The sequence below is a fragment of the Ovis aries genome, chromosome 4 (genome assembly GCF_016772045.2).
Source record: "Ovis aries strain OAR_USU_Benz2616 breed Rambouillet chromosome 4, ARS-UI_Ramb_v3.0, whole genome shotgun sequence".
Classification (NCBI taxonomy): Eukaryota; Metazoa; Chordata; class Mammalia; order Artiodactyla; family Bovidae; genus Ovis; species Ovis aries.
Genome location: NC_056057.1, coordinates 63,640,654 through 63,653,652, shown reverse-complemented (window position 1 = coordinate 63,653,652; position 12,999 = coordinate 63,640,654). Strand labels below are relative to the sequence as shown.

Genomic DNA, 12,999 nt, shown 5'->3' with positions numbered 1-12,999 from the left:
TATCTTGCTTCATTTTTATAAAATTAAAAGAGTTGTGGAAATAGATGGTGGTAATGTTTGTACAACAATAAGAATGTACTTAATATCACTGATGTGTACACCTAAAACAATGAAGATGGTAAAGTTTATGTGTATGATATTATTTTATAATAAAAAATGAAAAAAATTTTGGAGGCAATTTCACATTTTCTTCCTTTATGTAATTATGGAGATTTAGGAGTTTGTAAAGCAAAGATAGTCCATAGTATGTAACTGATTCCATAGTTAGTAAGTGACATGATAAAGCATTTATCATTTACCCAAGATAGGTTCTACTATAAATTAAACCTGTGTCACGTTAGTACTTTTAAAACTAAAACTTTAAGTCAAAGTCCTCATCCATAGCTGCTTATGTGATGACAGACTGAGGGCTTAACAATTATTCTAATTTTTACTGCAATATAAAAAAGAAAAAGCATATTAAACACTTTGGGGGAAAAAAATCAAGTGTGAAAAAGGTTAAGTACTGTCCAATCCCATTCATACACAGGTTTGAAACTCTAACAAAATAATAGTAAATGAACCCAGGAATATATAGTTTTGCTTAGCTCAGAAAAGCAAAGTTGCTTAATGTAGAAAATCAATCAATGTAATTCTTCATAAGGTGAAGTCGCTCAGTCGTGTCCGACTCTTTGCGACCCCATGGACTATAGCCCACCAGGCTCCTTCCATCCACGGAATTTTCTAGGCAAGAGTACTGGAGTGGGTTGCCATTTCCTTCTCCAGGGGAATTTTCCTGACCCAGGGATCAAACCCGGGTCTCCCGCATTCCAGGCAGACGCTTTACCATCTGAACCACCAGGGAAGCCCGTAATTCCTCACAGTAACATATTAAAGAGGGACATATACACAGGGTCTCTAGAAAGATGTAGAAAAGCATTTGATGAAACTGGGCCTTTACGGATTTCTTCGAAAAAGTACGCAAAGCATAATGAGAACAAAAGACAAAGAAGCCCCAGAAAGTAGCTGGTCAAATCAGGACCAACGCAAGCATCAAGATAAATAATGAAAGTAGTGGATTACACTGCAGTGAATTAAACAAATGACGCTTTTTCTTGGACACAGAGAGAAATTGATGAAAATTTGAATAGGAATGACACAAAGAGAAAAGACAAAGGGCCAGAAACATATCAAAACATGTTCAACTTTACTGAAAACCAGAGAAAAATGTAAATTAAGGTCATAAGATACCATTTTATATTCTCCAGATTGACAAAATTAAAAAAGAAAAAAAGATACAGAATAACAACGACTGTTAAATGTTATTGTTCAAAGTAGCCTAATCACTTTTGAAAAGCAATGTAATATGAAACTGTGAAACTGAACATATATTTAATTTACCACCTAAAAATTCTACTACAAGGTAAATAGCTTAGAGAAACTCTATATTTATGTCCCAGGAGCTATGTGGAAAAATGCACAGCATTACTCATAAAAGGAAAAAGAGGAAAAAAAATCTAAACATCTTTCAGTAAGAACATGGATAAATAAACTGTTTAATTTATACAATAAGAAACATAAAGCAAAGAAAATGCCCAAACTCCAGTAACATACAAATTTCAGAAATCTGAGTGAAAACGTATTTCACACAAAAATGAAACCATTTTATAACCTCAAAAACAATATAAAAACTTAATTATAAAAATCTATCATCTATGCATAAGTACATATATATGGTAAAGTTATAAAGGAAAACAATTATAATTTGAAAGGTCAGGCTCATGGTTATCTCCAAGAGAAGTGAGGCAGCTATATTCAGGACACAAGGGCTTCAAAGTAATGATGGTTCCAGTTTTCAGCTGGAGGGTAGGCTCATGATTGTTCATTTTATAACTCTGTTCATAATTTATCTTATAAATGTCCTTTTATAGGTACCAATTATTAGAGAACAAAAAATATATGGCTGTAGTATAAACCCTGATAGTTGGGATTTTTTTTCTTTTCAGTAATACAAGTGCCTGACTTAAGCTTTCATTGCAATCCACTTCAAATACGGCTATCTCTTGAATAAACATACTGCCAGCCGCAGGAGGACTAGATAAAGTCAGGTCACCTGCCCCTACTGAGGCTCCTTTGTTTTAGAGATCTTTGTTAATTTCAATACCTGACCTCTGGGTCAGTCTTTTCCCTTCCTGTGATTTAAATTCCCACTCTTATGTTTTAAATCCACCAAAAAGAATGAGCCCTCAAAACCCTAGGCCATCATCCTAGATGCCAACAAAGGAAGAATCCCAGATGCACGCTTGCTCCCTCTCTCTCCTATACCTCCCCTTGTCCCCATGACCTAACTGCACGGTCCCAGATGTGCTGTGTAATTTCCAGGTCCTGTAAGTAATAAACCTTGATTATTTTTTCAAAATTTCCTGGTAATTATTGCTAAAAGGCATCTTTTAATGATAATAAGAACCACAAGTACCTGTCAAACCACAAAATCAGTTATTGATAGGCTAAGACTGGCACAAACCCATGGCATATTGTACTTACATTAAAATTATAAGAAAAAGAAAACAAAATTGTAAGAATTAATGATGGAGAAGGCAAATGTTTTTTAAAAAATCAGTATTCTTCAAAATCAACCATCCAGCCTTAAGACCTTTGCTCTATTTCATCAACCTGGAATAACTACTTAACTGACTCCCTCGCCTCCTTCCAGTCTTTGCTCCACTACCCTCCCCTCTTCTCAATAAGACCTCTCCTGACCACCGCATTCGACATCTCAATCTCCCATCCACTGACAGCTGGCCCTCTTGACCTCCTTGGGGTATCATGGCTTATCCTTCTCTATAGTCCATACCACCTTCTAAAATACTATATAATTTACCAATTTACTATGTTTATTATTTATCTTCTGTCTTCTCTCCTTCCTCTACTCTTCTAGAATGTAATCCACATACATGCTGGGATCTTTGCAATTCTATTCACTGATATGTCCCATGTGCCTCAATAGTTGGTGCTCAGTAAATGGATATTCCCTTTATTTTAACAGAAGGTTCCTGGATAATATACCATTCCATGGTCTCTTTCACGAATTATCTTTTTTACTGATAATGTATAAGTTGGGCACAAACTCAAATCAGGTAATATGACCCAAAATAAAATTTTCAGGGTGGCCTACTTAAAAACAAGATTTGTTAATTAGATCACAGTTTTTGACTAATACTTGTTTTAGTTATGGAACTATGTTAAAACCAGTTTCAGCCATGAATAAATCAAATATTAATCAGGAGCTTGTTTTAAGGTCAAGATATATGGGAAAAAACAAATTTAAAAATCATTACCATGTGCATATAAATGATCTTCCGTAACTTGCTTATGTCAATGTATCCCACAACATAGAGTGCAAATAATGATGCAATCTGAAATTTAAAAAGTTATGTGAAAATTTAAAATTATACATATATAATGAATAGATTAAAAATTAAGAAAGGATTATCTTTATTCTGCCTCAAATTTATATTTATATAGAAAGTTCTTTAGTTTCCTTCTTACCTGCTAATTTATTATTAAACAAAGTGAATACATTAATATAGCAAATATCAGTTGACTATTCTCTCTCAATTAACCATGTAAATTATCTGCTTTGCAGATTATCCAAAACAATACTCCTTTTAATGTCAGAGTGACTCTATTGCCGGCATGTACAATTACAAAGTGCCTTGCTCAAACATTATGAAAATGCAATTATAATGTGACAATTAATACATAATTGGGAAAGATACATTAAAAGCTAAAAAATAATTATTTAATGCATGTGTGTGTAAAAATATATTAGGTTCTGCTTGTTAGTCACACTTAAAAAGTATCTCCACTAGTGTTCTCCTTCATACTTGTACAAATATTCCAGTGTTGGCTATAATCAAATTTATCAAATTTCAAGCTAGACGTTCTTGTATTATAAAGGTATTAACTTTTTTAACAGTTTTAAAGAAAACTGTGAATGTATTTTCCAAGAATTCTAAGAGTACTAGAGTTATTCATATGAATTAATTGATTATATGAATAAATTGATTAAATAATATACCTCTGAGTAAAATGGCTCAGCTAGTAAAGAATCCACCCGCAATGTGAGAGACCTGGGTTCATTCCCTGGGTTGGGAAGATCCCCTGGAGAAGGGAAAGGCTACCCGGCCCAGTATTCTGGCCCTGAGAATTCCATGGACCATATAGTCCATGGGATTGCAAAGAGTCGTACACGACCAAGCAACTTACACTTTCACTTTTTTAGGTAAAATAGAGAGGTATTCAGTGTCTTTCTATCTTTCTTCATGGAAAAAGCAATTCAAATTAAATTCCATGCGTCTCTCACTACACAAATACTTTTCAAACAAAACTACACAAATACTTTTCAAACAAACAGCAAAATAGCTGAATACTTATAAACATGTATCATAAGTTTTATTCATCAAGTTTTTAATCGCCAAGTAATCTACAATAAATTTTCCTAAAAGTAAGAAAACAATGTTTCCCTTTACCCAGATTTCTCCATGGGGACACATCATTGCTGAAGGGTGACTGATATGACACAACTGTGGACAAGTGTGCTGTTATTCAGTGTAAGCCCCCCAGGGAAGCATATTACTGCCTCCTCTCCCTCCATGCAACTCCCCACGTTCCCCCTCCCCCAGATAGAAACCATAAAGCTGGCCATCTCCACTAACTGGAGGATAGGAACTCTCCCTTTCCATTCCATGGGTTAAGCAATACACAACAGGCCTACGGGGTTTTAAGGAGTGACCCTCAGGGACATTTTAAACCCAAAACATTTAAAATGTCATCAAACTATAGAAGACGAGAAAGTCTAAAAGGTAAGATCAAATAAAGAATTAAGTACAAACAGAGCCACCTGCAATGCAGGAAACCCAGGTCCAATCCTTGGGTTGGAAAGATTCCCTGGAGAAGGACATAGCTATGCACTCCAGTATTTTTGCCTGGAGAATTCCATGGACAGAGGAGCTCAGCAGGCTACAGTCATGGTGTCACAAAGAGTTAGACACAACTGAGCAACTAACACTTTCACTTTTTCAAAGCTTCTCTTAAAAAAAAAAAAAAATGATAGAAACAGCTAACCTGACATCCTGTTAAGTAGTAGTAATGTGTTAGGAGTCTTATAATACATACATGACCCCATCTGATCCTAATCACAACCCAATACAGTAGGTTATTTCATTTTCTCTACTTTATATATGAGAAAACTGAAACTAAGAAAAGTTAGGCTGTCTGTCCAACTAAGAAGCTAGTGAAGAGAGTTAGGTCTCAAGTCCAGGCTTGACGTCATTTCTCAAGCAAGACATTTCAAAGGACATTAAATAAACAACTCAAGTTGCTTTCTATGAATAGGAATAAGGCCAGTGTAAGAAAGAATCAAAGCAGTGGGTGCAGGGAAAAATGAGCTCACATTCTACTCCCCGTTCTCAAAACTCATTAATAAATAAATAAATCTTATTTATTGCCCTATCTTGAAATTTCTTTCAAAATATCAACTGAAAAAAACATTTTAGGACTTAGAATCATGTAACAAATCAGTTCTATAATTTTAGATAATTAAGTTCTTATAATCAAATATACTAAACTTAATTCAGTTTACAAATGTAAGCACCTTACCTGAGTAAGAAGTACAAACTGAGCAAACTGCCAGGGAAGCATAAAAAATACATTGGAAATGCAGAGTGCAATCAAGCTTCCTCTGTAAAGTTTCGTAGCCCTTAAAAAGATAAAATAAGTTTAACCAGAAAAGATCCCCTGGAGAAGGAAATGGCAGCCCAGTCCAGTATTACTGCTTGGAGAATTCCATGGACAGAGGAGCCTGGCAGGCTCTATAGTCCATGGGGTCACATAGAGTCAGACACGACTGAGTGATTAACAGACACACACAACCAGAAAACATTCTAACATGGCTACAAACCGCTACAAATTAGACTCTCTAAACACAATCTTGTTGTAACGTATAAAATGAGCCGATGGATTAAAAATTATGCCTACTGACAGCCAATTACAACAATTTCCTATGAAAAGTAAATACCCAGTATAACTGTAACAAAGGCTTCCCTGGTGACTCAGTGGTAAAGAATCCACCTGCCAATGAAGGAGACACGGGTTCAATCTCCCGGTTGGGAAGATACCCTGAAGAAGGAAATGGCAACCCACTCCAGTGTTCTTGCCTGGGAAATTCCATGGACAGAAAAGCCTGGTGACTACAGTCCATGGATTTGCAGAAGAGTCAGAAAGACTCAGAGACTAAACAACAGCAATAACTGTAAAAAACAAAGTTTCCAAAGGAGAGAGGGAGAAATCAGAGTCAGTGTATCCACTGAGTTTTTTCAAACTATATTTTGGTGAATTCACAACCAAATATATATATGTAAAGCTGCATTCAATAGATTAATTTGGAGAGATAGATGATGTCTATGAAAAAAATCACAGAAGTAGCAGATTCTAAGCAATAAGTATTCTGCAGACAAGCAAGCAAGTGTTTAGGATATGGGCTGAGCAGCTGATAGAGGTTTCCTGGAGGAGATGGATAAAAGCTGGGTCCTGCATGAATAGGACACAGAAAAGAGAAGAGGAGGCAAAGCCAGGGGCGTTTCGATCTCTGATCTGAGCAGCTGTGGACAATCAGAGCATATTAGCAAGGGAATGAGAGGAAGAAAAAATTTGCCAGCGCTGGATTTAAGACCGAAGCAGAGAGGTAGGTGAAAAGCAGAAAACAGAGACTGATGGGCAGGCTACTGTGTGCACTGTATTAGAGAAAAAAGCCAAGATCAAGAGTGTGGCTGTGGAGACACAGCACGTGCAGTGGAGAATCGGGTGTTCATTCAGCACATCACTTCTTCCCAAAGTGTTTGAGAAGGAAACATCTATCACCGTGCACCAGAACTAAAGGTTATGAATTCAGAGTTCAGCTTACTTGAATATGCTAAAGAAGCTCTCATTTCCATAATAAAAGAGGAATTTAAGGCAGAGCAATCAGGCTGGAGTTGCAAAGACTTTAAAAGCTAATACAAAAGCTGCCACCCATCCCATATTTTGTGAAAGGCCGGTCTAAAAACACTACCCAAGAGACAAAGCCACATATTCCTGCTAAGCTCATCATGGGGAAATAGACCACCCAAAGGGTTTGATGCAGCAGACGTCAACCAGTTCTCCTGAATTCTGCGCTGAATAGAGTTAGACGAGTCTGAGTCATCTCCATATTTTCATCGTGCTTTGTTCTGTTGTTTCCTACACTCTATTTTCTTTTATCATCACCCTCTGAAACAAGGCAGCATCCATCTAAATTCTGTCTGTCAGTAGAAGGGGAGGGAACTATCCTCTAAACTCTCTACCAGTGTGGTGCCTGCATCTCTATCAGGTCTCTAACTGAAGCCCAGAGAAACAGGGATGAGCCCAATCCAATCCTGCGTTTCTAGCAGGAATTCTCCTAGCGTGTCTTTCTCTTTCTACCCCTGCTATTCAGTTCTCCGGGATGCTAAACAAATGTAGAGGGAAGAACTACACGGGACAGTTCCTGACCTCGCCTGTTCTATGCACTGCTCCTGCGCAGCGCACACTCTACTGCCACCAGCTTCCCCACTTTTTCCTGTTTTTGGAAGGCTGCTGTGGTGACAGAAAACGACTTGGGGAAGCGGAGATGGCAGAAGTGGAAGCAGACTTGCTGCTCCTCCGGCAGCGTCTGTGGACCACTAACTAAAGGAAAGAAGACTAAAAGGCAGATTAAGAAAATGTTTGGGGTAGTCATATATTTTGAAGTTATATTCTTAAAACACCTTTATGAAAGCAACCTAGAAACAGCATCATCTTGATTATTTTATTACATTGTTTTCATAACGGAAGTTTTAAAAATTCCAGCTTAAGTTATTCAATGCAAAACAAACAACAACCTCTTAAAAATAAGTCATAGTTACCTGAGAATGTGAGTCACAAGCAACATCTGAAGTACAAGGAATGGATATGAGAAACTTTCACGGAGAGGAGGTGTCCACATCACACGGGTACACTAAAAAAAAAAAAAAAGTTCATAGGGTATGGTACCTTTGCTAAATGTGTTGAGTAAGACATACCAACTGAAAGCTGCTATTAAGCTTTTCTCACAATGTAATGGTGTGCCAGAAACCAAACTACTGATATTAACATTTTTACCAACAGCCAAATTAGGAGGAAGGCACACATGGCCTAAGACCTTATGAAACAGTAACATCATGAATTGTCAACAGCAAAGTCCTAAAAAGCTTCACCTGCAGCTTAAAAGGAAAAGAGGGAAAGCACCAGCAAGAAAATGTTCTGCCAAAACTAAAAACACTACATTTGAGTTGACTATGAAAATTAACTATAGTTTGTCTTCTTTCACATGAATTTCAGCAAAACTATTCATAACTAGTTCAATAACCTCAGATATAACCTCAGATAACGCAGATGACACCACCCTTATGGCAGAAAGCAAAGAGGAACTAAAGTGCCTGTTGATGCAAATGAGAGTGGAACAGCTGGCTTAAAACTCAACATTCGAAAAACTAAGATCATGGCATCCAGTCCCATCACCTCACAGCAAACAGATGGGGGAACAAGGGAAACAGTGACAGACTTCATTTTCTTAGGCTCCAAAATCAGTGCAGATTGTGACTGCAGCCATGAAATTAAAAGACACTTCCTCCTGGGAAGATAAGCTATGACCAACCTAGACAGCATATTAAAAAGCAGAGACATTACTTTACCGACAAAGGTCTGTATATTCAAAGCTATTGTTTTTCCAAGTCATGTACAGATGTCACAGTCATATCACAAAGAAAGATGAACGCCAAAGAATTGATGCTTTTGAACTGTGGTGATGGAGAAGACTCCTGAGAGTCCCTTGGACTGCAAGGAGATCCAACCAGTCCATCCTAAAGGAAATCAGTCCTGAGTCTTCATTGGAATGACTGATGCTGAAGCTGAAACTCCAACTGGAAAAGACTCTGATGCTGGGAAAGATTGAAGGCAGGAGGAGAAAGGGAAAGAATGAGATGGTTGAATGGCATCACTGACTCGATGGACATGAGTTTGAGCAAGCTCCAGGAGTTGGTGATGGACAGGGAAGCCTGGCGTGCTGCAGTCCATGGGGTCACAAAGAGTCAGCCATGACTGAGGGACTGAACTGAACTGATTCATAGCTAATATTTCAAAACTCTCTGGGGACATCACTGTTAGTATTTTTATTGACAACGCCACTTAAAAGGAGCACTCCACTTTTGTTTTTACTTCTTTGACCTGAGCTGCCAAGTATTTATAAAAAGTGGTACAGGAGATCAATAAAATAACAGAAATTCTAAAATAGTTATCAGCCTTTCTGAAAGCTAACTTTAGATTTGATTAAGTAATATAATAGTCCAGTTTTAGTACTCTATCATGTTTCTGCATATACATTAAATATATTAATAAGTCCATGTTTCAGTTTGAAGAATATAGCACTGGATTAAATGTAAAACAATCTGATATCACTACTACTAAGCTAGTCACACTAGAAGAAATCATTGCCTCTTTCAAGTCAAGCAGGGTAAATTTAAGGAATATATAGAATGACAAAGATCATGATGGAAACAAGCCTTTATTTTAGCTCTGCCTTAGACTATTAGATATCTCTACTACCCATATAGAAAGTTTAAGTCAATTTATTTCTCTTTTTCTACCAAAACTCACCATTCCCTATGAAATTAATATAAATATAGATTTGTCAATGAACTTACATGGAAGAGAATATAAAAAGATTGAAAATCTTTAAAAATGCATATTTGTTGTTGAGATGCAATTTTTAAAAATGTTAGTTTATTAATTAGAGATTTCAGTATGATTGATAGAAGAAATATATAACCAAAATTTATAAAGCTACCAATCTCTATGTAAAAACCAGTAAGAAAATATTCAAACTATATAATACACAATTTGAAAATTTTCCTTAGACTGTTCACCCACATTTATTTCATTACTAAATTCAACTACGTTGTCATCTCTTAGAAATTCATTTCTCTTAATAGCAATAGTCACTCAGTTTGCTAAAACTCAATTACATCCTCTGTAAAGTATGGATAAGAAAGCTCAATTATAAATTATAACAAAGAGCAAGGTTTTCTCCTTCTAAAATGTTAAGAGTGAATGAATTCAAATGTATGTGAAAGTGCTTCTTGTTGTTTCTCCAATAACACAGGGTGCTTTTCTAAATCTGATACAAACATAACTGCTGATCCAAATGATACCATACAATATGAAATTTAAAAAAAGATTTATTTTAATCATACCTTAAGTAACAATAAATAGGTATTTTATTTAACTATAATTTTAAGTGGAAAATAAAAATCTATAATTCTCTTTATAGGTTGAAATGTAAGAATTAAAGGAGGAAATATATACATAACTGCTTCAAAAAGGATTGCAGAAAAGCATTCTGCACTCTGACAAAGAATAAGAAATTCTTTAGTTGTGAAAATAAATTCAATTAAAAAATCTTGCACTGTTTAAACTGTCCTCATCCACTACATAATTTTTAATCTATTTTGGCTTGGTAAGGGCTAAATCCTTTAGTCATGTACTCAAGAATCAAATACAAAGGAATTTCAGCAATAAACAGCTTCATTTTTCAACCTCTCTTTTCAAATAGTTGATTTATACTACTAGAGATTTGAGCATAATCTAACTGATTTCTTTTCATAATTTAAAAATATAAATAGAACTGACTAGTCAATTATAACTTATAGTTAGTATTAGTATCAAATAGATCATGTTTAAGGCTTGTTCCAAGAGTTTTAATTAGAGTTAACATATAAGGTTTGAGCTTAAAACAATGGTCCTACCTCTTGACTGCTGCGCTGTTGTATTAGCTACAATATTAAACACTATACAAGTGATTCTAAAATGATTCCTGAACTCCATGGGTTTGGCTACTCCTTTTCTAAGAACGGTATAGGATTAGTATTCAACTATCCAGATGTCAACCATAAAAGTGCTGGATGCAGCAAAAAATGCAGCAGCCACACGACATCATCTAGCTGATGTTACCTGGGCAGTCCCATTGTTTAGGCTTGGCATTGGCTTTATGAGGCTGGTGGGACTGCACCTTTATAAGTCAGGTAGGTTTTTTGGAGCGTCTATCTCTTTCTGTACCAGGTGCTGATACACTGCCCAATTAAACCGTCAGTTACTGATACATTCATCAATTTGAAATGGTAATACAATTTTTGCTTACACAAAAGTTAATGCTTCAGTGCCATACAATTGCTATTAACAAGCTTTGGGTGCTTGTGTGCTTAGTTGCTCAGTCATGTTCCACTTTTTAAGAACCTGTGTGCTGTAGCCTGCCAGGCTCCTCTGTGGGATTTTTCAGGTGAAGGTTGTCATTTCCTCCTCCAGGGGATCTTCCCAACCCAGGGATCAAATCCAGGTCTTCCATGTCTCCTATACTGCAGGCAGATTCGTTACCCACTGAGCCATCGGGGAAGCCCTTACTATCTTAATAAAGTATTTCTACTGGTTCTATGGAAAGAAATGTTTATCAATTTTTCTCTCTGATCTTCCAGGATATCAGCATATCCTACCATAAAGTTTTCAAAAAAAAACAAAAAAACAAAAAACTTGTGTGAAATGAGTCAGCTTTGTTGGATAAGCAATAACTTACATCTTCATGACTCCATCCTTTGTAGCAATAACTCAAACCTGACCTTTCCTTACTTATTTAAACATAGAAAAAATCTCTGACAAGGTATTATCAACTCTACCACCTTTACTATGTGGTTGTAAACTAAACTCCTCAGGGTTATCAACATGCTCAATATTCTGTATACAGTATGAAAGTATTCGTCATGACACAAAAGCAATATAAATATAAAATGAAACAAATGATTCCAACTGCATTGAATGGTAAACCTAACAGAGAAGCAAAAATAATTTAGGTATATATTGAGCTATTTTACTTTTGAATTCTGTATTCCTTAGCAGAATATGATCTTAGGAAACAAAGAACAGCAAAGAAATCTTAAACTTTACTTAGTAGGTGTGTTGTTAGTAATGGTATTAGTGCACTAATTCTGAAATTATTTTGTATATACTACAGAATAAAGCAAATAAGTAAATACAATTACACTATGGGGAGGCAGAAGATACAAACATGGAGTAGGGGAAGGCAGAGTTTATAACACTGGATTACTAGATCAGAATTAATGGAGGAATCAGTGTGAATTAATGGTTTTTGCTGAAAGAAGCTAGAAGTGATTACATCCAAGCAGTTAATAAGTACACCAAGCACCCTGCTTTTGGTCTCTAAATACCATTTTCCACACAGGATCTAAGATTCCTTGGAAAATAGCCGATTCCAAATCTAGGGACGGGAAAGTACTAAGTGATTTTGAAACAAATTTTTGGGCAAGAAAGTAAGTGTTCAAAGAACACTGAGGGAAATAAATAAAGAACACTGGCCATATCAAAAGGGCAGAGAATAGTACCAAAATACACATGTGCCTACACATACACATACACAACTTAGGAATTAATCTAACAAAAATCTACAATATAAAAAATATTGCTGAAACAAGAGAAAGAAGACTGATATAAATGAAGAATAGCTATGTTTACAGATGGGAAGATTTGATATATTTAGAATGCCTCTTCTCCCTAAAATGATCTAGAGATCAAGGCAATACTAAAGTCCCAGCAGGTTGTATATGTGCTGAGGGAAGGAGGCATCATGGAAAACTGATTCTAAAATTCATATGGAAATACAAAGAACCTGGACTACTTAGAGCAACACTGGAAAAAAACAGAGTTAGAGACTTTTACTACCAGATATCAAACTTTTAAAGCTACAATATTTAAGATAGCGTGATAATGACTTAAAGATAAACAGCCAAACTGGAACAGATTCGAGAGTCTAAAAACAAATCTACCGATATTCAGTCACTTGATTAATGACAAAAGCATCAGTACAATTCAATGGAAAAAGAA

The 12,999-nt window shown here is 35.9% G+C and overlaps 1 protein-coding gene across 3 annotated transcripts in view; it reads right to left on the bottom strand.

Moving 5' to 3' along the window:
* The window catches only part of DPY19L1 (dpy-19 like C-mannosyltransferase 1), a 95,594-nt gene that overhangs the window by 35,140 nt on the left and 47,455 nt on the right, over positions 1-12,999 (bottom strand). For all 3 annotated transcript variants that reach the window (XM_015095308.3, XM_042248611.1, XM_042248612.1), the window contains exons 8-10: positions 7,941-8,032; positions 5,641-5,740; positions 3,318-3,395 (exon numbers count right to left, since the gene is read on the bottom strand). In XM_015095308.3, coding sequence (XP_014950794.2) covers positions 3,318-3,395; positions 5,641-5,740; positions 7,941-8,032 — 270 coding nt within the window. The remainder of the gene's footprint in view (positions 1-3,317; positions 3,396-5,640; positions 5,741-7,940; positions 8,033-12,999) is intronic.